This window comes from Cygnus olor, chromosome 22, assembly GCF_009769625.2.
Source record: "Cygnus olor isolate bCygOlo1 chromosome 22, bCygOlo1.pri.v2, whole genome shotgun sequence".
NCBI classification, from domain to species: domain Eukaryota; kingdom Metazoa; phylum Chordata; class Aves; order Anseriformes; family Anatidae; genus Cygnus; species Cygnus olor.
Window position 1 is genome coordinate 6,110,765 of NC_049190.1, and position 25,253 is coordinate 6,136,017.

General features: G+C 42.5%; 1 protein-coding gene across 1 annotated transcript in view; it reads right to left on the reverse strand.

Annotated features, from left to right (window-relative positions):
• Window positions 1–513: 513 nt before the first annotated feature.
• Window positions 514–25,253, reverse strand: part of BARX2 (BARX homeobox 2) — a 35,794-nt gene continuing 11,054 nt past the window's right edge. The window contains exons 2-4 of the mRNA XM_040534613.1: window positions 6,100–6,397; window positions 3,080–3,164; window positions 514–1,824 (exon numbers count right to left, since the gene is read on the reverse strand). Coding sequence (XP_040390547.1) covers window positions 1,573–1,824; window positions 3,080–3,164; window positions 6,100–6,397 — 635 coding nt within the window. The 3' untranslated portion in view covers window positions 514–1,572. The remainder of the gene's footprint in view (window positions 1,825–3,079; window positions 3,165–6,099; window positions 6,398–25,253) is intronic.

Here is a 25,253-nt window from a genome sequence, read left to right on the forward strand (position 1 = left end):
GAGTTTTGCCATGTAAGTATTACCTGATGCAGATGCATGTGCCATTGCAGAGCTAATGCTGAGGTGGACTTAAAGTCTTTCAAATATCATTGAGCAAGAAGCTGGGAAAAGAAAAGAAATCCTTTCTCCCCACTGAACACTCCTTGAATAAGTCACTTGAGAACTATGTGTGTGAATTGTTACGCACCCCCTCGTTTATTGGCTGTCCAGATATAAGTGCAGGTGGGGAGGTGACAGAAAAAAAGCTAGAACACCAGTGATCCCACCCTGACACGTTCATCTGCACCCAAGGACAAGGTGGCATCAAAAGCACCCCTCACCTACCTTCACAAGGTGCTACAAGGAGTTTGCACAGTGCTTCCTGCATTGTGGTGTTACGGAAAGTTTGATGACTCCCATTTTCTCCAGTTTGTTAGAATGAAAAACCTAGCCCAGAAGTGTCTGGGCATTCTGAAGAAAAGTAAAAATAAAAATCTAGCATTCTGAAAGAGAAACAACAGCAATGTTTTTATTTATATATTTATTTTTTAATTAAAAAATAAAGGTTATCTTAATACATCTCTTGCAGCCTTTGGGCAAAATGCACCCTTAACAAGACTTTATGAAACATGATGCACATCTGTTCTTGGCACACATCTTAAACACGAACTTTCTGCAACAACTTCTTAAATCCATTCTTCTCCCCAAACCCTGGAAACATTTAAATGCTCTTTAAAAACCTTACAAAAATTAGAAGTGGGCCCAAAGCAAAAATCCCAGATCCAAGCATCCCAAACCTTTTGGAGCAGACTCAAATCCAAATCCTCATCTCATTCGAAGTTTTATCCTGGATCACTGCAAATTCACAGACACGGCACCCAAATAACCAAGAGATATGAAATCTGAACGCTGACCCAGCTATCAATCTCTCTTCAGAAGCTTTGATCTTTATACGGGGCCAAAGCAAACCCATGGGTCTGAACTCTTTCCTAAAAATGTTGAAGTTGGGCCCATCACTTACAGAAACAAGTGCTGGTTACATGATGAAATGGTGCTACCACAGCTCCCATTTTATTAGCTGTCCCTGGTCTGAGACCAGACCAAGTCCTCTGTCCATTTGCACTACTAAAAGGCAAGGATAAAGCCAAGCGAACACACTGAACCCTCCAACAGTCATATCACTACACATTTGCCTCACGCAGCCGGAAAGGAGCCCTGGCCTTCTCCTTTATTTGCCAGGAGCTGTCTCAGGTTTCTAGATGCAGTTTTCTCTGGAAATACGTCCAGCTTCTCTGGAACTCCGTCACTATCTGTGGGAAGGCGTACACACGCCACCAGAGAGACAGGTCATCACCACTCACACAGGATGTCTTTGTTCCACTGTGGCCCATGATGGCTGATTCCCAAAGGCACAAAGTGACAAATCTTTCGACTTATACACAAGGTCTACATATATATATATTTATATATATATGTACACACACACAATTACATACATATTTAAATATATATATATATACACACATATATATATATTTGGTTTTGGTTTTTCTTTTCTCTTTTTATCCCCCCTTTCCCTTCGTTCTTTCCCTTTTAACTTAATGGTGTAGCCTCCTCTGAGGAGGGTGCTGGTATATGTTCTGGAGACTTCTCTGTCTCTGAAGAGCCTTCTGGCTTCTCCTCTGTCACTTTAGGTTCCTCAGGGGCTTGAGATCCCTCCAGCTCCTGATTCTGAGCCTGGCTGTTCATTTTCTCTTCTGCTTCAATTTCCTCTGAGGTGGGAATGGAGTTTTTCTTTGGACGGCCTTTGGGCTTCGTTGGAGCTTCCTGCCCGCCTTTCAACACCTGGAGCAAAGAGATTAACAGTCAGCATCAGTCTGAACGTCACTGTTGTGAGACTGCCTTTAGAGGGTAGGATGAAATTCAGCTTTGACTTTAGAGTGGATCCATGGTTTGATCACCATTGCAGCTTCATAGAAATTCCTTGCATTCATGGAGTGAGTTCACTCATTACCTCAACTAAAACTAAATGCAAACAATACCAGTAAGGACACCTAGAACTCTGGAGCTGTCAAAGTCAGTTCCTACAGCAGGCCCAAAAGCAATCTAAGCACAGAGTCCTCAAGATTACATACAGAAAGATATTATGCAGAATTCACTTCCTTTTTTCGAGTGTTTGCTTTAATCAGAGCCCAAGTAAGAACAGTCATACTTTAGCCAGAATTTCCTCTGGCTGCCTATTCTCTTGCCAGTTCCACTTTGGCTTCTGAAATAGTCTTTATTATTAATATTATTATTATTTTTGTAACTCCTGCATTAAAAGACATGACACCCATGTGTTACACATGACACCCTGTGTAAAGGCAGGGAGTCATTAGAATAGGTCTGCTCTTATGTTTAATTCCCTTTCCCTTCACAAGCTGCAGCCTGAAGACACTTTCAGCCAAGGATCTGGATCCAAGCTATTCCCAAATTTGTTTCAAGTGGCAGTAACTTCTGCAGCTCTCACATACACTCAAAAATTCAGTTCTGATGCAGTGCAGAACTGCATCTCCTCTACTGGGTGGGAATACATAAACATCTCCACTGGAGAATGCACAGCATCAGTTCCCAGCAGGATTTATGGATAGCTCTCCTTTCTAGAAGCATTTTAATTGGAAAATTAAAGCTGGAAGTACAAGAGGTGACAGGAAGGTATGAAAAGCAAGAATCAGTTATATTAGTGCTTAAAACTGCATTGACTCCCACTGAGCAATATCATCTTTTTGGTCTACATGGATAACCGATCCCACAAGTGTTAAGATCACAAGAATGCCAAAAATGCAGAGGTAGATACTTTGGTTCTTTTCTCTGCTGTTTTATTTTCTTTCATCTCTTGTCTTCATATTCTTCTTACTGCCTGTTGTACAACTAGCCCACCACATATGCTGTAGTGTGAGGTTTTTTGTGTTTTTTTTAAGTGTATTTCTAAAAAAATTCAGAAAGAATAAAATAAAATTTGGTATAAATAGAGACAAATCACTGACACTATACTCAGCTTCAGAACCCATTCTTTTAAATGCAGTTTAAGGACTATGGAAAATGGTAATGAACCACTTACCATTTTCTTCCATTTCATCCTGCGGTTCTGGTACCACGTCTTCACCTGGAGCTGAGTCAGCCCCAATGACTGGGCTAAATCGAGCCTGGAAAACAAGACAGACATTGAAATGACTTGACAGAGGACGAGAAGAGCCCAGATGCCAGGGGCAGCCAATCCAACACTAAGTGCATGTAACAGGAGGACTGCCAGAAAAGACTGCTATTTGTTCCTCCAATCTGTTGTTTGAGAAAAAGTCAGACATAAGTGGTAAACCACTTTTGGATGAAAAGATAGCTGGCTCTTACAGAAGAAGCAAGAATATTTAGGTGTTTGCAGCACTGATTTGAGAAATGAACTCTCTCATTCGTTCTCTTTTCTCCTTCTCATGGAGGAATGAGCAAGCCTACAAATATCAGAGGTTTTTCTGCCCTTTTTGAAACACAGGACTGTGGTATTCCAACTGCTGACACTCCACATTTGTGCATGAAGCTACTGGTACACAGCATCCCTGAAAAACAGGTCTATGGTGTCTGAAGCAAACACGTAAGAAGAAAGACACTCAGCATCAGGCTGCCTTTGAAAGCGTTGCTCCTTATATTTCATCTTCACTACCTACATAATGGGGATAATGATACTTTTTCATTTCTCATGGAGTAGTAGTACATCTAAATCTATTAATTTCTTATGCATTCTGCTACTATAGGCAATTTAGGCTTATAAATGAATTTATTATTTGCGTGTTTAGCTTAAGGGTATATGTGGCAGACAGCCCATAATCCTGATTCATTCTCTGCAAATCTCCAACCTGTGCAAGTTCATCTGAAACCATTCATTAAAACCCAGGATATGAAGCAAATACAGCTCAGAGTAACCCTTTATCCTTCCCCACAGGTGATAGTAGCATGCATCTGGCAGTGTTGTAATGGCGTTGCACAACGGATGGAGTTGGAAATCCTCAGCAATGCTGGGCAAGTGCCCCAGCGTCACGCAAGTCCTGCAGGTGGGACAGCTCAAACAGAGTCACATTCCAAGGTGTTCTGGATTATGTGAGCTTTTTGGCAAATATTTCCCCACCTTTGCATGGAGAAACACACTGGTGGTTCAAGGCCAAGTTTTTCATAATACGACTTTTATTTCAGCTGGGTTCCTGAGGCAGACAGACACACTTTTGTATTTACAAACACCTCTGTACCCCACACCAGCTCTGTGCTCACACACATACTCCTAGCTTCATTCTTTTCCCCACTTTAGATTCCCTACAGGTTTGGTTTGCCTGCTGCCTATGCCACTACAGAAAGTCTGCAAGATATCCCATTGACTTAAAAATGCCACCACTGTTGTGTGAGTAGCAGAATCTAGCAGAGGCATTATCCCCTCATAGCGCACTCCTTTACTACCAATAAACCAGGTGCTCCAGTTGCCATCCAAGCAGTACAATGTTGCACCCAGGCCAAAAGCTGCAGGACTCAACACAGAGCACAACCCATTGCTTCACCATCACGTTTCCAGCCATGAGTTCACAGAGAAACACTGCTTGACTAACTCTTGCCACAGTGCACATCTTATCACACTTTGATTACCTGCAACCAGTTACCACCTCTTGCCACACACATTATTGTAACCAGCATTGCCTAGAAACCCAAGGAAACAAACCAAGAGGGGGAAGCGGTACAGGGACAGGAATTGCTCATCAGCCTCGAGCACATACAAAGCCAAGGAACAGTCATACTATTAATTTAATTTACCAGCCCTGAGTGCTTCAGCAATGGTGTCAACAATCTGCTTATGTGAAGCTGTGAGGAGTCAATAGAGGAGCATTAGGAACTCTGAAACTGTACAAGACAGTTCAGTCTTGCCCATGAAATTTGGTCTAGCTGTGATCCTTGGCTTCGTGACAGGCAGTACAAGTAGAGAATGCTGACTTCAAAACCAATTTAAATATTGGAATTCTGCCATCTGTGGAGCTCAAGGTCTGGTCAACCTTTCAAACCCTCTCTAGGTTTACAAACTTAATAGGAATTGGACAAAATCTTTTTCCTGTAATTTAAGTTTGCTGAGTAGCGTCCAAGGTCTTTAAAATAGATAGAACCTTTCCTTATTTTAGTTCATCCATTTGGTACCAAGCACTCCCTAAGAACTCGAGACAGAAGCAAGGCAGCCTTCAAATGTATGCATCCCTGGCTCTATTTCCCTGATGGACAGGCCACTAGCTCCTCATCGAATTGCTAACCAGGTTTGCTAGATGAAAGCTAGTTCAGCAGCCAGCTGAAGCCACAGCCAATCTCCCAGCCTCCACAGAGACACAGCCATACACCATTGGATCCCTGGAGGAAATCAGGCTGCATTTTTTTCCAAGGGTCTAGCAAGAACAGGAAAGGGAGAGCTTTTGCTCTGTTTCTTGTGCATCTCTGAGTGCCTGCTAGCAAGCACATTTATCAGCATGTGACATTTCCATTGATACAGCCTATCCACGTCACCTTTGATCCCAGGAAAAGTTAGCCTTGAAATCGAATCTGGTCATCTGCCCATGTTCTTGGCCAACAGCAGAGGCATCTCTGTGGAGCTAGAAGGCAGCACACTGCAGCCAGGGAGCATCTGGTATGGGAATGAGAACAGCTGAGCAGGGCTGCAGCAGCCCTTTTGCTCTCCTTCCTTTTCCTAGTTTAGGAAGCAGTATTTTCCTGCTCCTTTCTAAGCAGTATTTATAGCCACTCACAGGCCTTCAGATAGTTTCTACCCTGCCTGGTTGTCCCCATATCGAAAAGGGACAGAAGTGAGCTACAGATGAATACAAGGTGTGATCTGGCTGTCTTTCAGATCAGCCACTGTCAGTGCTGTCCCTGAAAAGGAACCAACACTCAAAGGTGACACTGAGCATTCAGATGCACTGCTGAGATAAAGCAGTGAACCAGAATGTTTCCTAGATGAAGACGAGAGCTTCCTGCACAGCAAAATGACTCTAGGAGGTGGTGCATAGTGGAGAGTCTGATCTGTGGCGGGCAGCTTGTATTTCACTGCCCAGCCCAGCAAACTCCTACCTGTCAGGGGTAGACAGATACTTCTGCTTCTGGAATTTCTTCTCCAAGCCCATTAGCTGGAGCTCTGTGAAGATGGTCCTACTCCGGCGTGGCTTTTTTAACCGAGGTGTGGGCTGCTCTGCCTCCGACTCACTGCTGGCATGGGTCTCACTGGCTGGGGTCTCCGAACTTGCAGTCCCTGAGGAGGCCTGGGCAGGCAGCACACGGGAGCTGGTGGCAGCTGGCACAAGGTGAGGGACCACAGAGGGCTGCCTGGTGATAACGGAGATGAGAGGATATGCCCTCAGAGAAGGGGACCCTGGAAAGGAAAAAAGAAGAGGTAGATAAGGGTGAGTTGAGTGGCAACGTGGTTAAGAAATAAGAGCATTGGAGAGAACAGGGAGAGGGGAACACTTTCCCTGGCTCTGCCATTCAGCTATTAAATGACCACAACCAAGTCAATTCCTCTCTCTGGACCTGTTTGCTCTTCCAGATTGTGTTTAGCCTTCTTGGGCTGGCAGTCTCTTGCTGTGCATTTCGTTTTCCTTAGCATAGAGTGTCTATTTTCATTGCCTTTTTTTTTCAGGAGCTATTAGGACACACATTGTTGAAGTCATCCATTTAATTACCCCAAGAGACTAACTCAGAGCAAACAAGACAAAATCTGTCCCCACTCATGCAAATCTGCTTCTCTATGGACACTAGGACAGCGTTCATTTGAGATAGTTTCCTAACCTTCCTTTATACCTGACAAAAAATCTCAAGTCACAGTTCACCTAGCCCTCTATCAGGTAACTCAAGAAGTCAGGTGGATCACACTTCTATCCTCCGTTGTCCATACTGACCCCACTGACCATACAGGCAGATGAGGCTGAATAGATAAGAGGCAGATTTCCTCACTGACTCTTAACTCTACTTTTTATACCAACCAGTGGATACCAGCCCTAGAAGTAAATCAGCAGCTCTGCTCCAATCCTTTCAGACCAGAGCCAGTCCGGGATGACAAATTTAAACACTCCCAGACACTACAGGAAGCTCTGATTCACTTCAGATCGCCTGAATTTACAGCTATAGACAGATTTCTGCTCAGCCTTAGCCCCAGGAAATCAAATATTCCTTTAAATCTCTGGGCAGTGAAATATGGCCACGTACGGGAAATGTGCACTCATTGCAAGATGGCTCTGTATACAACTTTGCAAACAACCTGCACAGTCTTGGGCAAGTCACTTTCTTGCTCGGTACCTCAGTTTACCTCATCTGCAAAAGGGAAACAATCCTTCTTACCTACCTTGCTGGTGGTAAAACATGGATTAAAGCTTAATGTACATAAAGTATTCTGAGATCCTTAAGATAAATGGCACTGTGGAAAGGAACGTATTACACCAACACGCCCGATTGTGAAACTCTTAATATGAATCACCACTAATGAACATAATGATCTATAGGCCTCAATGAGTCTATTTTGGTGAGTAACTAACTCATCACCAGCAGAGGAAAGATGTTACCAGCCTGGCCTGCTGATGACCTATATTCCTTACCCTCGTCCCCAGCGTGAAGGGTTGTGGGGCCATACATCAGGTATCAGGTAAACAGCCGTGCAGAGGGTACATAAGGAATTCTGAAGCTTGTTGATTGGCACTTCTCCCCACAACCACTTCAGTCACATGGAAAATTCAGCCGCTTACAAAGTGGGCTTGGAAAATTTTTGCCAATACAGTGTAAATCACAGCAGTCTGCATACAAATTAAGCCTTGCTTTTCCCCTCCACATCTTTGCAACACCATAAATCAAAATATTTCCATTAAATTTAAGTTATTCCACCTAAACCACCCAGGAAGTACATGAGAGATGAGATCAGAATTGCTTAGCCAACAACTGCTTGTGTAAAGCGTATCTATATCTTCTTACTGTGGATTTTTTCCCCCAGCTGATGCCTGTGTGCAGATCTACTACCACCAAGTGAAATGGCAGAAATTCTGCCTTGATTTACCATCTCATTGGCAGCTCAAAGAGCATAAATCAGGAGAGAGCTGTCCTTTGCCTTACACTACTAATTCTGCCCTCGCTGATATTTCTGCACCTGCTGACACCAGCCAGCTATGCAGAAGGTACAGCAGATCCTGCTCCCACAGTTTATACCTCCCAGCCAGTGCCTGCTGGGACAGGCCACTGTGGGACAGGAAAGGCAATGCCAACACACCACTGGAACATTCTTCCTCTGTTTCAGCCAAACTGGCCTGAAAAAGTCAACCTCAACCAGTGCTCAAGCTTACATGCCACGAAGGAGGGCGTCTAGCCTTGTGGCATGCTCTAGGGGGCCAGGGGGCCCTGGTTCAAACCTTCCCACCTGCTGAACGCAGCTCCTGCTCCCCAACAGCTTCATTCCCTGAGCCTTATCTCACAGCCTGAAACACCATTCCTGCCTTTGCACATGGGTGGTTTTTCGCAAAAAATTGATACTTTTACCCTTATGCCCTAGTGTGCTTCCAGCAGGGCTCTCTGCAAACCACAGGACTGCTGAGGAGTAATAAATCACCAGGACCCAGAAACCCCTGCAAGGCTCCAAGTGAGAAAATCCTATAGCGAAATGCATTTTTACATGGGACTCTCTTCAAGCGAGGTCAGCAAAAGGTATTTGGTATCAGAGCAATCAGGGATATTTGTTTTCCTGCATGCATGGTAGCAGCATGTGGAACTGCTCGGGGTGAGGGAGACTAGCTGTGACGGTCCCAGAGCTTGACATTGGCTTCAGACTAATTTTCTAGTAATTAGGTAAGATCAGGACAACAATCATAAGAAGACCACTTTCCTCCTTCCAGGATCAGCAGTTTCAGTGTAGCTATTTTTGCAGGGTAAAACAGTGGCTGGTTATTGGAGAAGCAGATGACACTGGGGTTGCTCGAGTGTTGAGCACCTGAATGAGGGGATACATTTTCCAAACTGTTCAGCAGCCAGCAACTGAGACCTGGCAAAAGCTCAGCACACACTTATTTTTGGTGCCCACGTCAGGACACTTATTTACTTACACAACTTCTGAAGCTGCTGCTCTACTTCTGGACAAGTAGCAATTTGCAACTGCTGAGTTGCTTCGAGCTCCAGGTGGTGAACAGATTTGTGAGGCTGTTGACACCAAGTGCCTTATTTGTTTATCATTTGTGATCATAAGAGAAGCCTTTGCTTATGGCATGACCCCAACAGATGGGACGGTGCTTTTAGAAGTGATTGTAAATAATAAAAGCATCAGCTGATGTTCGGCTCAGCCATATACATATATAAGACATCTCAGCTTTCTGCCCTTGGCCTGATGAGGGCACAGGATGGCTAGGACAGAGTAAGGACAGCATTTAGCAAAAAAACAGGGGTTCAAGGCTTTCAGTGGGGAAAGCTGGAGGTCAGGAAGAGGGCAATGTTTTAGCAACCACCTGCAGTTAGGAAAAAAAAAAAAGCAGAAATAGCTAACCTCTACATTGCTACTAGATCACAAAGAAAAAAGCGAATCACAAAAGCGAATCACAAAGAAGTTCAGCGTCCTGTTCTGGATATAGTTACCCCAAAGTTCAAAGACAGCTGAAGTTGAGTTAGTCCACTGTATCTAGGTACACTATTTATACAATTCCCCTTAAACCATCTGTACAGTTCTTACCCTGATAAAGTCTTGGCTTCCAAACACTACAAAATCTGAGGCTAGATCTTAATTTCACATCCCCCAGAGTTCAAAGGTATTTCTAGACTGACATGGTATTGTAAGAATGGAATAATTTCCTAATCTTCAACAAATTAAATGCTGGCAAGCAGCTCTTGTCTGCTCAGCACTGTTGTGACATGCTCTGTCTCCCAAGACGGGAAGGAATGGAGCTGAAGCACTCTGCTTTTTCATACCTGCCTTACAGAACAGTTTCAGCTGAACGTGTACTTTCCCATATCATTCTTTGAGTACCTTTTCCACTTTTGACCCACTGTCCTTTTGCCCTCAAAAACCAAAAAGAAGTCCAAATATGCCAGAAAATGAGGAATTAGTTTGCTACCCTAGCAGCACAGTGTTTTAACATTCCCCACTGATACAATCAAGAGGCAGCACTGATGAAGTGCTGTGAAAACACCACAGGTTTAGGATTCAGGAGTTCTTAACACTCTTCATAAGAGGACAGTGTCTTGCTACGTGGTTTTGTACAGAAAAGTCCTAATTTTATGTATTTGAATATTCTTCATCACCTTGTTCTTAATTTTAGGATAGTTTCATGTTTGCTGTGCTGCTGAATAGTTCCCAAATACTTGGGAAGTTTTAGTACAATCCATGCTTCATACCATACACAACTGGGGGAATGGTGGTTACACAACAGTTTTGCTGTAATTATTTTAAGCATTTAACTAGTCTCAATTTTAAGCATCAAGAAAGCTCTTATTTCTGTCCATCTTTATAATGCTAACATCTGGCCACTTGGTTGCTAAAACTAATAAAGAGCTAAAAATAAAAAGGACATTGGATCTGCAGAGTGTTTTCCAAGGATCTGAAAGCATTTTGTTTCGCTATTTAAATGAGCCCATGTTGGCAGCCTCCACACAGTGAAGAACAGACCTGACCCTCGCACAATGCACTGACCACGCAGCCTTGAAATGAATTGGCTTACTCAAGCCATGCAGGTCTAGAAGAACCCTGGACTCCTGTTTCCTAATTACATGCAAGATATTTTTCCTAGAAATGTATCATGATCTGACATATTCACAAGGATCTTTTTCTCACGTGTTTTGCTTTTCAGTACTAGCACCAAGAAGAAGGACAGAGAATGTGTCCCGTTTTCCCCAGAAGGTCGCAGTCAAGAAAGTCAATTTTTACTGGCCAAACCAAGCCAATATCCCAGGCATCAACCTGCAGTGTATCAGCCTTCAACTTCCACTTACCACACATGTGAAAACAAAGAGTAAAGCAGCAAAGGCTCCAGACTCCCCACCCTGCTCCAAGTCCAGATACATGAACTGAGAACAATTGCTTTTCATCAGCCCAGCCTGCAGCCAGCTCCACTCATCTGCTGGGATGTTTTGATTAAACTTATGACCATGAGATATGATGCAATAGGTGCACCACCACTGAACTGTATCACACTGCAAAAGTTTTAATTAAAAATAAATGCTTCAAACAAATCTTTTTCTCTCCTTTTTCCCCTCCCCCTTCTCGCTGGCTCATTTTCAACTGCAGCAGACAGAGACTAGAGGAAAGAGAAAAGGGAAAGCACTAATTAATTGCACTGTTTGACTGCCGGCAATGGCAGAACAGTTTTCCTCCTAGGCAAACTCAGCTAATTCTGTTTTGGAAGGAAAGGAAGGAAAGATTTATGGATCAGCTCCTCTTGGCAGGTCAGTCCTGCTCGGAGGCAGAATGAAATCTCACTCCGAATGGGCTGCAGTGAAAGGTAAATAAAAAAAGAAAACGAACTTATGACTTAGGAAGGTCTATAAATCTGCTGTGTCCCGAGTGTCAAAACAAAAGGGTACCAAGAAGGAGTTGGGTTCATTTAGGAGAGTTTCATTTTGCCAAAGGAATGAACAGCCTATTGAAAGGAAAAAGCAAGCCCTGAGCAAAGCAAAGAAGGCAAAAAGAAGAAACGTTCAGAATAAGCGGAACCAAACACAGTTTGTTTAGCAGAGAGAGCATTGAATCTACTTTCTCAACCAGATTCCCAAAAACAGATTTTCCAGCCATGCCATTGCCACACATCTTGGCTGGACTTTGCCACCAGCTTCCATGGGAATGGAGCCAAGCCAGAGCTGAGCACAGACCAGGTACGATCCAGCCACTCAACTTGGCCCAGGAGTCAAGTGGTCAAAGACAACAGCCAAACACCTACAGCATGCACTGGGACACAGGATGTCTTCTCAGGTCCCAGTGGGCTCCTTTGCCTTGTGGCTGCTAGAGCCTGTCAGAGGTTGGCTAGGGACATAACACGGCTCTTGCACAAGGGCCATGCTTCTGCTGGCTTCCTCAGCCACCATGTACCGCGCAGACCTGCAGCACCTCTTGCTCATCAGAAGAACAGCAACGAGCTGTGCATATAATGGGCAAATTCATTCCCCCATAGAAACAAGTAGTTAGGAGAGGGCTGAAGGGAAATAACTGGGTCTGCCAGCCTCTTCACAAATAACTCAATATACAGCCCTTTCCTAGGTGCCCTCCTCATTGGTGTGCTGTCATAAACTAATGCTCAAACCCCCAGTTCAGAAACGACCTGGGTGATGTTCATGCTATGCAGCATGGTGCTGTGCACAGATCTCTCAGCTATCTTTAGAAATGGGAAGCAGCACAGCCATGCCAGGGTATGATTGCACCTGAGCTAATTATGGCCTTAAAAGAGGTGGGCTAATTAGGCTGTGAATACTGTGTTGACAGCTTGACAGCTTCCAAGACATGAGTTGGTGTATTTGTATGGTGTGGCCCTTGCAACACATTGACACAGATGGTCTTTCAGACATAACTACCCCTCTTGTGTCCTCTGCTGATGGGCTGGGTGTTCAGTCATAGCCCCAGCATCTTCCTGAAGCTGCTCCCTGCTCAAGTCAACTGAACCTCAAACATGCAAATGCTACTTCTGGACTTGAATGTTTTTAGCATCCCTATCAAACCAAGCTTGGCCAGAGAGATGCTGGTAGATAACCTGCCAGGAATCCTTTGCACCAACCAGTGAAGAATGATTTTCTTCTCATTCTTTCCAGGCTTACTGTAGACATCCCTACAGAGCCTGCCCCTCTTTGAATATTGAAATGGCTGGAAAGCTTGGATGCAATCCTCTGACCTTTAAAAGGGCCATAACTCAGCTCTATAATCAGATCTTTCTGTGGCTATTACATATTAAATAGGAATTCTGGAACTGGGAACACTTGATAATGCTCTTTATCATCATTCTTTTCCAGCATCTCAGCACCTAAGAGCCTGGTTGATTAACAGAGTTAGCACTGCTCTGGGAGGGCAGATTTTCATTTGTTCTTGTTGGTTTTGTTTGTTTAAATGATTGTTTTTTGTCATTGTTAGTTTTGTTTTTCTACTAGCTCTTTTTCTTTGGTTGCATGGGGAACCAGTTGTAGCTAAACAGGAGCCAAAGTCTTTGCTATGAGCAGAGGTGAAGGGCACTTCTGGGAGATTTTGAAAGCTTCCATAAATAGTCCCAAAACTCAGCTCAAGTGCACAGAGCCAAAATTTCCATGGGAATCATGAGTGTCACAGAGGCTATGGGGAAAAAGAGCAGTCAACCCTGAAATCTAAGTGCAGAGCTTGAGTACAGAGACACTGGTGGTGCTCCAAAAGAGCATTCAGTGAGGTTCCTCAAAACGAAGTCTAACTGCTCCTCATCAGAGGTTGCAGGTACAGCTCACACCATATTCTCTTTCCAAATCAATTCAATAAAACCTATTAGCCTGACAAGGGCCATGAGTCTTGCCAAAATTAAATGCAACTCAGCTACACAGCAAAAAGTTGGCTTGGTAGCTAATGGCTTCTCTCCCATAGGGAGAAATCCAGAGCCAACTGATGTCCATGGCAAAATGCCCATCAGCTTCAGTGGAGCCAGAATTTCACCTGCGTGTGTCCACAGAAGAAAAAAAAAATTAGTGCAGCTAATTTTAGTGAAGCAAAAAAGATCCTTCACAGGGCACTCTGATTAAAGGACAATTCTCTTGGAACCTATACCTTCTGTGATGAGTCAAGCCAAAATTAAGGCTTATCCTCCTGGAGTCTTATTTTGCCTTCCCTAGGCACATGAGATAAAGTCACTTTCCTGTTCGATTAGATTATTACTATTTTTTTTTTTCTGAGGGGGGAAGGGAGGAGGGTTGTGTTTTCATCTAAGTCAGTTACAAACAAAAAACCCTGATGCCTGTAAATATTACCTTCCATAATACTGAATATAATGTATTGTCACTAGAAACTGCTCTTCCACCATGCATCTCTCACTGTGCAACTACCCATCCAGCTACCCAGGGGTGAGCAGAGCTAGACTCAAACTTCAGCCGCCCTTACCTAAGCTGTGGGGCACTTGGTTCTGTAGTTGAGTTTAGCCCAGTTTCAAAGCCACAAGAAAAATTTCCTGAGCATTTGGAGTTGCGAGATACAGGTTTTCTGTTTCAAGCCTGTCACCTTTAGCAATTTATCAACGTAATGTTTCAGTATAACTTTCACATAATAACAGTAATTAATAAGTTTGAATGCATCTGAAGCATGCATGCCGGAGGCCTTCGCACACACAGACACACAAAAAAACTAACCAGAAAGATAATTAATCCTTACTTAATAATGACATTTGATATTTATATTGTGCTTTTTGACTTCTTTAAGGCACTGTACACACAGTAAGTAATTGGTCTTGAGGAAATGATGAGGCTGAGAACCTCCCTGAATGAGAACTTGCCTCTCTCCTGCTGCCATGGGCAGATGTGTAATACCCTGCCTTGGACAGGGCTGGATGTGGGGCAATTATCTATCTTAAACACAATCCAAAAATTCACCTGCAGCACCAACGCCTCCAGCAATGCCAGATCCTTGAAGGGTGGCACCACAGTTCTTCTGGCTGGGATGGCAGTAACCATAATAACAAGCCAGCTTTGTTTGAGAGCCATACTGGTGAGGGAGGAGATAGGAATGCACATTGAACCAGAGTCAAAAGATCTGGTTGTGCTGCTGTCCTGGGGCTAGTCACTCCATTGTGGTTTCCTGCTATCCTGGGATATCAAGGCTTAGCTGCTGAGTTTCTTCTTAAGTGCAAAAAAGATAGGACAAGCACCACCTGGGCGCTACAGGTTGTTCTCCCTGCACCCAGTGGCCTTTCTTCCAGGTTGTCTGTGAAATGGGAGTGTGCCAGGACCTTGTCATATCCTTACTGAAGAAAATTTATATGGAAAAGGATTTATTTATTTAAGAAGTGTTTAAAGAATCTCTTTGGCCAGTGCTCAAGAAGTCCTTTGTAGCAAACGTAATAGCACTCTGCCTTAATTAGTGGAGAGTGAATCAGAAAAATATGCACTGCTTTTCTATTCTGAATTATCCCGCCTCACACAAGGGGCAACCTGCCTTTTGGAACAAAGTCCCCCTCGATTCACTTCCATCCTCTTCAGGCAAACTGGGCATGGCTCAGAGGTTCTGCTCTTTGTCTGAGGCTACAAGAAGTGATTCTGTTTGGGATTCTTCATCTTTACCAGATGATCCATTTAAATCCTACCCAGTAGGAAAGGAGGTGCTCCGAACCCAACCCAAAGGAGATCCTCAGATCTCCTTTAGGATGTATGGGCTTGAGGCCGTCACAACTGGAAACAGCTCCAAGTGGCGGGTGGGTTTGGATGTGAACCTCCATTCCAGACCCTTACTGTTTGGACTCTGAGGGAGTTTTAAGACCAGGCCACATTAGTCCCAGGGAAATAAACACAAGCATGTCTCTATAAACCACAGTGTTCAGATGGTGCGGGAAAGTTACTGGGATACAAGCCACCAGCTCTTCTACCATATCTGTATCGAGGGACACTTTGACTCCATTAAGCCAACATCAATTTGAATCCCTTTCTTTTGAACTAAGTCATGTTAAATACTTCAGCCAAGATTTTCCTCCATTATGCAGCATAAGACTCAACTCTAGAGCTCATCACTCGCTGGACCCAGATTTAATAAGCAAAGTAGCCAAAAGATGACAGAATCAAATAGCTAGAAGGAATGAATTTATAGGCAGTCTCTGGTCTCAGGGGTGGAAGAGAAACACAGCACCGAGGTGACCCAACTCTCAGGGTGGCTAAGCTGAAGCCGCAACAAGTTTCTGTCTTTGCTGATGACAGCCAGATGACTAGACACCTCGGGACACCGGGTAGTGACATAGGAGGCCAAATCCAGAACTCGGTACAGATGGTCTCACCAGGTAAGGAGCAACACTTGGATTTAGGTCTAGAAACAGATCATCAGAGCTGAGAGGGTACAGTTTAATGGAAGGATAAGTCATGTTATGCTCTTCATACTGTTCCCTAAGTATCTCTTACTGGACACTGTCCAACATACTAGCCAATACGGACTTTGGTCTGACACATTAGGACCATTCTTATGTTCTTACACATTTGATAAATAAATCTGCCTTCTCTCAGGATTTCAGAGTTTCTGTTCAAGTTCAAATGCATAATGCCATGCATGCATAAATCAATCAATCCTTTACTTCCTGCTCTGTTAATTATTATCACAACGTCCATAAGCAAACACTGGCCTTGGTCAGCTGACTAGCCATGTACACAAAAGCACTCTTCAGGTTTCTCAAGCCCACCCTTGTGTGAGCTCCAGCAAAAAGCTTGCCATAAATATCACCACCTCTTCCTGCTTCGAGCCTCTAAAACACTCTGGTGAGTGACACATGGGAAGAAAGAAAGTTCAATTGTTTCTAAACACCAGACTGCTTAAATTTTGTCTGATTGATCTTTTGGAAAATGCTTTTTTCTTCTCAGGAGAACAGTAGATCTGTGTTCAAAAACCACACACAGACCCCTCCTCTTTTCCTCCACTCTGAAATGAAAGGGGGACTTGAGCAAGTACCAGTGTTAACCTGAAAGAGACCTGTCACTTCTTGGCAAAGCCTTTGCCTCTTATAATCATGGCTTATCTCAAGGATCACCCTATTAATAATCTTGCCCCCATCAGGACACATTTAGCAGAGAGGTTGGTGTTACTGAGCTGCATATATGTTTCTTTGATCTTGCATCTGCCTTAACAGAGAGAAAACTCATCTCTGTGCTTCTATGCACAAAAATAAACTCTGTGGACGATTTTGCTGAACAGCTGCACAAACAATGCAATTTAGATGGATGCAAATGATACACAAGCAAGCTGTGTTCAACCTGTCCATCCTTTGTGTTTGACAGTTAGATCAGCAGTCTTAACCCAGCTCTTGTGGCTAGTGGAAAGGAGAAATGTCGATGGAATAAAGCTACATATAATGCTCATCCCAATGTTACTCTAAGAACCCTGAAACCTCACTGTCAGAATCCAGAGCACTTTCAAATAAGGATTTCATTCAAACCTGATTTTTTGGGTTGAAGAAGCTGACAAAGACTATGTCAAAGCTTCCAGCAGCACAGGGCATGGCTATTTTTATTCCCTCACTTCAAACAACAGCTCACTCAGGTCACTCTGTGGATTGAATCCTATCCCAAACAAAATCAATCAAGGTCAGCTAAGCTTTCACTTTATGGATGGAAGAGGGAATACAGATGAATTTCCAGTTCCCAAAGCAGCAACTTCTATAGGACTGTCTACATTATATGAAGCTAGCCATGAGCTGAAGTCATTTCAAGAACCTTCAGTTGTATGGCTTCATCACTGCCTCTACCTGCCCAAAATGGACACAGGGAGGCAGGATGCTGTCAGCGGTTACTCGCCCAGACTCCAGGCAGACTGATATTGTACTCGCTTCAACATCTGTACTTAATTAGCCAGCCCTGCGGTCCAGGAGTGAGTGAGGACAAGGAAAATTGCATTCACTACTACAGACATCATGGAAAGAGCATGTCAGACGACAGCATTACACATGTATTTTCACCACAAAGTATAGCCGGTGGATGAAAGCACAAGGAGAGCCAATGAGGCAGTTATGGGCTTGGTCTGAGACTAAACAAAAAGCAAAATAGCCAATTGCTTGGTGTAAAATGCTGTGCCCGCAGAGGATGCAAAAGTCACAGCTGCTGATAGCACCACAGAGGTGTCATGCTGGAGGAGCCTTGCCAGGATTCCAAACTTCAGCACGGCCCCTTCCACCCCATGCTGAGGTGTACTGTCTGTGCCAGATCTACAGCCTCTACAAATGGGAATAGCCCCCAAAATCAAAAATCAGTCTGACATACAGACCCGGCTCATTCATTTCAGGGTGTTTGTTTTTTCTTCCCTTTACAGGTGAAACACAAACAGGTTTAGCTTCTATTGCAGTTCTCAAAAAGCAAGCCAAAAAATGTCTCAAGGATAGGCAGTCTCACAATGGATGCGCCCAGAGCAATAGTTCCATGAGAAAAATGTCAGCCTTAGAGAGTTGCAAAGCACTTTGGCTGTATGTAACCATTTACATGTCAGAAAAGCGATGACAAGGTCTCTCAGGTACCAGGCTGTCTATACTCCAGTGCTGTTAGAAGGACGAGCCAGAAATTCCAGTTGGTGAGCTCTAGAAAGTTCCGGTCTCCAGAGAATATGATCCTTCACTCATGCCAGACATCACAGTGCTGGTTTTTTTTTTCTGTTCTGATAGGAAGTCAGCCAAGGAGACACTGTTTTCACATCTCCAGACAGATGCAGATTAGACTTAGGGTGGAGACTGGGCCTAATTAATCATAAGGGTTCGAATTAGGTTTCTACAGGTGCTCCAATTCTGCTAGCTTTAATTGTGAATTAATGACATTATGGACACAAACCTTAGAAGGACACCTGTTTCAGACACCTCCAACCTAGAACTACGAACACTCCCTATAAATGCTCTGATGAGGGATCTAGATGGGAGACCCTCCCTCACCCTAAGGTTTGGAGGAGTTTGAGTCAAAGCTCTGGTTATCACCCATCTCTGTTTTTCATCAGCACATCTGTTTACCTCTGATTTTCCTACGGCACTTGTCACTGTGGAATGCAGCATCACCACGTTCCACAGGTACATCTGTGACTCTATAATCTCATTTAAACACCAATCAGAAAGGTCAATACGCAAAGGACAATACAGCCCTTTCTTCCCTCCACATGTGTACGCGGGCGTAAAATCCCCACCAGTACTAGCATCAGCTCCGGGATAATGGGAATATCGTGTTGTTCCCACCGACTTTACTAACTCTCACTTGACTCATAAAGGGCAAGAAGAATCAAGTTTTGATCAATTAGGTGTAGGTTTTGGGGAAGGGGGACACTGACATAGCATTTCCAGCCCTGCCAGAGCCTTAATGTACAATCTCAACCAAATCCCAAATCTCACTGGAATTCTGTTTTCCCCACATGCAAAACAAGGATGATATCATCTACCACACAAGGCTGTTATATGGTCTGGAAAGTACTCAAACGGAAGCCACAAAGAGGAGGCAGAGGTGTCATTATTTCACACCTTGCTAAACACATTTCCCATTAATAGACTGCATAGATTGCATGAGCACTGCACTGAGAACTTTGTGTCATACGATTGTGAAATTCCTTAATGTACCATTAATATATATGTTAATAATGAAGCAATGCATGTATCCTGTTGTGCAACCAGCAATGTTTCCACAGGAACTCCTCCAATAACAGGTATACATGCAGTTCATGGTTTTTCAAACCAAAATAATAAATTTCATTATTATTATTATTTTTTTAATAAAGTTATTTTGTACCAAGAACAAAATTCTGGCAAAGATCAGATGTGGCTGCCAGTTTTTATATAGTAATAATCTAAGGAAAAAAAGTTTGCAGGAAATATATTTCTGATGTTTCTCAAATACTGTCACTGTCAGACTCTTTTATGTGGCTGGGGTGAAACTCATCTGACATTTAGTATTCCCATGCTCTTCCCGCATATGGGGTAAGAGTCTTTACATTGCTAGTGTTCTCACTAAGCTATGAAATGGTGGCCATATCCCACCTGCAGCTTTATTAGATATTCCACCCAGAGAACTTAGACAATTCTTGAGGTGCACTGCTTTATCATGAAAGACAACCAACTCTACTGATCCATCACACTGTGTTGTTTTGCTTTGCCCAGCCATGCCATAATAGTTGCAGTGGCTCTTAATTTCTGACTGCTAAATGAGCCTTTAATATTTGTTTGGTGAATGGCATATGAAAGCTCTTCAATTCTAAGTAATTAAAATCATGCTGATCTTTTTTTCCTCCTCAAAGTATCAATGCCATGCCTGCAGCTACTCTGTTTCCATCCTGGAGGGTCTGCTAGGAAGCCAGAGCTAAGGTGTTTCAGTTTATGTAGAGCTTTAGAAAGACTTGCTTGGTCACTGACACCAATTTTACTGTCTCCAAACTCTCCAATAAATTCAGGAGTGCTATTTAAAGTCTTCTTCCTCCTTTCTTTATTAAATCATTCTGTAGAAACTAAACCTTTAAGTTAAATGGGTGCAATGTTGAATGCATACAGCTGGCTTACTAAAACGATTTCCCCTGCCTAGCCTGTGTATTCAGACCACCACAAATACTCCACCACCACCTCCTTTAAACACACAAAATATCAAAGTAGTTAAAAATAAACAAAAAAACCCACGTGCAACTAATACTGAGGCAAAATCAGAAACTTTTTGATTTGATATAAGAATTAGCTCAAATTAACTAAAGATCTCAAATTATTTTGGTTTTAGAGCTTTACTAAAATGAGTCAAAAAGACTGAATTTAAGACAGTTAAATAACATGTTCCTTCTAAATTCATAAAACTTCAGACTGACACCACATTCCTACTCCTTTCCTGCTTGGAGGAAACAAAATGAGAATCTCTAATGAAAATGAAAAGTGCTGCATTAGAACAAATCCATCTACAATTCACCTAGTGTATCTTCACACTCATTACGGAGAGGAAAAAAAAACAAAACATTATTTCAATTATTTTTCCTCCTTGTGGGTCACTTTTCATTAAATTGTTGAGAAGAAAACATACTCCCACCAAGACGTTAATGTCTCATTTCCAGTACTGCTTTGGTAAAGAGACCAAATAAAAAAAATAATGGCTTCTACAATAAGACATATCATCCATCGTCAGCATGTAAAATGCAGTCATTAATCACCAAAGTAACCTACTTATTATAAGTATTCAAGCACTGGCAATACAAATGCTTATAAAACAGGGGCTCCTTTCATAATTCCCTGCCCTTGTCTCTCAATAGTTTAGAGGATTAACCCTTTTACAACGAAGGATGGGCAAACTGGTTTTGCCTAATTCCAAACCAACTTGACGTCATGGGTTCGAAAGTTCGACTTGAACTCAAACATTATCAGAAGCAGTTTGTGCTGAGGGGAGACAGCGAGAAAGAGCTCGAGGAGAGAAAAAGTTAAGAATACAGTGAAAGAACATGGCAGAAAAACCTGCCGGACATGGACAGAATAAAAAAATCTAAAGGGTCAAAGGATGGATAAAAATTACTAATAAATTATTTGAAATCCTTGCAAAGTAATAAATGCAACTTTGTCTTAATATATAAATGTCATTTGCATGGAAGCCTCTTCCCTCCTACAGATGTCTCTCTGGAGGGTTAAAAAAAATACAGATTTTTTTGTGCTTATTTAATCCTCACGAAGAACACAGTTATATGTATGCATGTCAATGTTGTAATCCCTACTGTCCATATTACTTTGGGCTTCTCTTGCATTTCTTAGCAAAAGATTTTATAATATTTTGCACAAGTGTGTAATGAGCCACCATTTTCCTGTAAGTAGTAGGAAAGATAAGCATTTAACTGGCTTCACGTCACATTGTGAATCAGGTACAAAGTTGAGTAAAGTTGGCCAAACCATTGAGCTTCCACTGCAAAGTTCTCTGATATTCCCTGCGTTTTGCAAAATCAAACTCCATTTGGTTATCCCTGCTCACAACAGCATGTCTCAAGCTGCCAGCTAAATGAATGCTCAGCAGAAAGTGGTCATATATTTGCAATCTGATGCAATTCCTTTTCTTTTCCTACACACCCAAAACTTCTACTGACTTCAAGGAGTAAATAACGTGGGGATGGGGGAAAGAAAGAGGTACTGAGAAAAGCAACTTTTGAACATCAGAGTTTAAAAGACGTAAGCCTCGTTATTCACTGATCATTGTAAAAAGTGAGACATCTGAAAGAAGAAAATTCTTGTGGAGAGAAACTAGATGAGGGATGAATTTGAATTTGCTCTCAAGTGTGCAAAGTGACCCCAGTTCAACCAGAGCAATAACTTTTCACACACTTAAAGAAATTTTGTCATAAACTGAGCAATTTTGTCCTATGTTGGTATCAATTACTAGAGGCAAATGACCTGTGATTGGCTTTGGGGAAAACAATCATCTTGAGACAACAAAATAAAAAAAAATCCCCTGTATTTTAAGCCATGCTAAAGCTATATGCCAGGTACTGGGCATGAACACGTAGTTTCTTCTGGCTAGATTTTTCAATTAATTAACAAAGCAGCAACAAGCAATAGCAGCTACTTCACTGTAACTTCATCTGTAGAAATTGCTCAGTGAATACTTTGTAGGCATGACTGGTTTCAAAGTAATTGAGATATGTCCTGGTAAATCATCAGCAAGAAATGCCAACCATTGCAAAGGTACTCAGAAAATCTGCACCAGTGCAGCTTTCTAAGAAATATCAGTTTTCTCAAGATATTTCCCCCTAAAGGAAATGTCTTTCTTCAACCAAAGTTGCCATCAAGACACTGCAATGAATGGCAGTGTTTTCAGTACCCTGTAATTTACTACAGTAAAGTAACATTTTTATTTTGCAGGCATATACTTGGAGGTAGAGAAATACAATCATCAGGTAAAAACATTATAAACATTAAAAAAAGCTATAAAGATATCAAAGTTAAGATCACTGGTGAGTTAATATGAGTCAAACGAATCACGCCTAAGCTGCACTAAGCAGTCAATATCTATGAATACATAATAGTAATGCTCAGAATTTAAATAGCTGTCAACTGATTTTAATGCATTTTTACAGGTTGTGACATGTCTAATTGTGCTCCTATTAAGGGAGAAAATAAGGCATGGATCACAAATCAGTAACAAAGTCAAAAGGAGAATCAGGATTTTTTGCAAGTATGTTAAAGCCACAGCTATTCAACTACAGCTATCTAGATTTCTACGCTGCTTTCATGGTAGCGTCTTTGTTTACTTGTGGGGAAGAAAACAGGCAGTATTTTTCTTTAAGCAAAGTATGTGCCGTAAGAGTCCTACATTAAAGTTTACAGTGGTTTTACCTCCTCACCCCCATTAACATTGCTGGTTAGGTATCACTTTCTACTCTTATTTGAAGGGAAATACCTAATTCATAGTTGTAAGCTCTTTGGAAAATGTTAATGGAAGCTATTAGTTGATCCTGGTGTTAAAAGAAAAGCATGTAAAACAGAGGAGGTGAGAAGGTGAAACAACCATGAAAGCTACAACAGCATAAAAGACAATGAAATAATTTGCCAAACTAAGTTTACCAGACTGAAAACCAAGCCCATTTAGCCAACTAAACAGCTCTGAAGAGACCCCTATGCTAGCTGTGCATGCAATCACATGGATCTCTTTAATTTCCACCACTAATTGCAGTGGAAGAGCTTTGTTACAAAAACCAAACCAAATACTAAGAGAAGTCTCAGGTGATTCAGAACAAACCCAGATCCATTCCTTTAGCATTATGCACTTGTATGATGTATTCTGTATGTAAGCTAAATGTAATACTGGAAAAGGAAAGGCTGGAAGAAGGTATGGGGGAGAGGTAGAAGGAAATCCAGGAGCTTCACTCCCGAACAGCCTTGCCTGAAGTGCGTTTGCTAATGCACAGCCTCTCCCATCCCACACCATAAAAAGCCACAGCGACTGTGCCAGCAGGTAGGTGATCCCCCTGATGATCTTGTGCAGGTACCCCAAGGTCTCCCAGCAGCTTTGCCAGGAATAGGAACTGTGGCAGTGCCTCTGCAGAGCAGGTAGTCATCTGCTTCGCATGTCCCAGAGGCTGCTTCTTACTGTGCAGGGGAAGCACCAGCCACAGCATAATATTTACCCATGGGATGGTAGAAACATCCCACACCTACGTCCCATTTTCTGTCCTTTAGCTGCTCTGCAAACATACAGCATTTCCATCCACCACACAGACTTTCACAGAGCCAGAGCAATGTTGTGTCCTTAGTTAAAACAAGGATCAGGCCCTATCACTCGTTTGAAACACAGCTGTTTAACGAAGACAGAAAACGAAACAGACCAACTTCAAACCCTGAAGAAGTCCTTTCAACACTTGGCGTTAACTGGGAGATCGTTTAACTGCGGGGACGAATTTAGTTCCCTCTAGCTAATGACCCCATTTAACAGCTATCCCCTGTTGTATAGACAGTTCGCAATGTCCAAAGCTTCTGACAGATCTTTAGTGATGGCACTTGGGATGTGGTGCTAAAACCTCCAGAGATAGCCTGCTCGGCTGGGTTGGACAGCTGCAAGCCAGGAAACCCTATACCTGCCAGCTCTGAGCTACTCCAAACAGCAGGGAGACACCTTCGCCCTGCTGGAAAAGAGCTGATGGGGAGAAATTCCAAGGACAGAATGAGAAGGATCAACCCTGAATTCATAAAACACAAAAATGTTCTCTAAAAGAGTCACAATTTAAAAGATGATCTCCCCGAGTTTCTGAAAACAACACCATATGTTGTTAAACTTGAACGTATTTATAAATCCATCTTTTTTATTATGTTCTCTTTTTAAATAATATTTTGGATGCTGTACTTTGTTCTGCTGAGACAAAGATGAATATCCATAGCCACTCCAGTTTTGAGATTAGATCACGCAGACATTTCAGCAGCCTATGAGCTAATACTTGCACAAAAGTAAGGTCTCTAAATCCAGACAATTAGGAATAAAAAACACCTCAATTTCTAAAAATCTCTTCTCAACCATCTTTGCTGTCTCTTCTCATGTAATTGCTAGCCAACTAGTCTCTGATGGACAGAAATATATCTACAGTATCAACCACGGTGACATCTCTTCACAACAGAGAGGTGCTGGTGGTCAGGCACCGTCGGGCACCATCGCAGAGGTCTCTGTCTCAGCCACAAGAAAAAGGGTTTCATTAGAGCTACACAAATAAAAAGCTACCAGTCTAGGATCACATTAAAACACAAACTGTTCACGAAATTTAAGCTTTAAACTACTTTAATATAATGTGCTTTTAAATGTTTACAGTTAAGGCATAATTGAATTTGACTCATGTTGGCCCTGATCCAACTACAATTTAATTGACTTCAGTGGGAGTTGGATTGGGCTCTAAGTCATTTTAACTAAAATAATACAACAATTGTTCCTCACCCACTTCATCAAACGCCTTCCCATCATTTATGATTGCTCTGTAATTTATTGCAACAAGGTAAAACCAACCCTTCTAGCTTTTGGCATGGTTTCCTGTCCCTCAGTGGAGAATCTCACTACCATCAAGCAACCTAAAACAAATTTGCTTACGGAAAGCATAAGAGCACAACAAACAGCAGACAGAAGAGATCTGAACT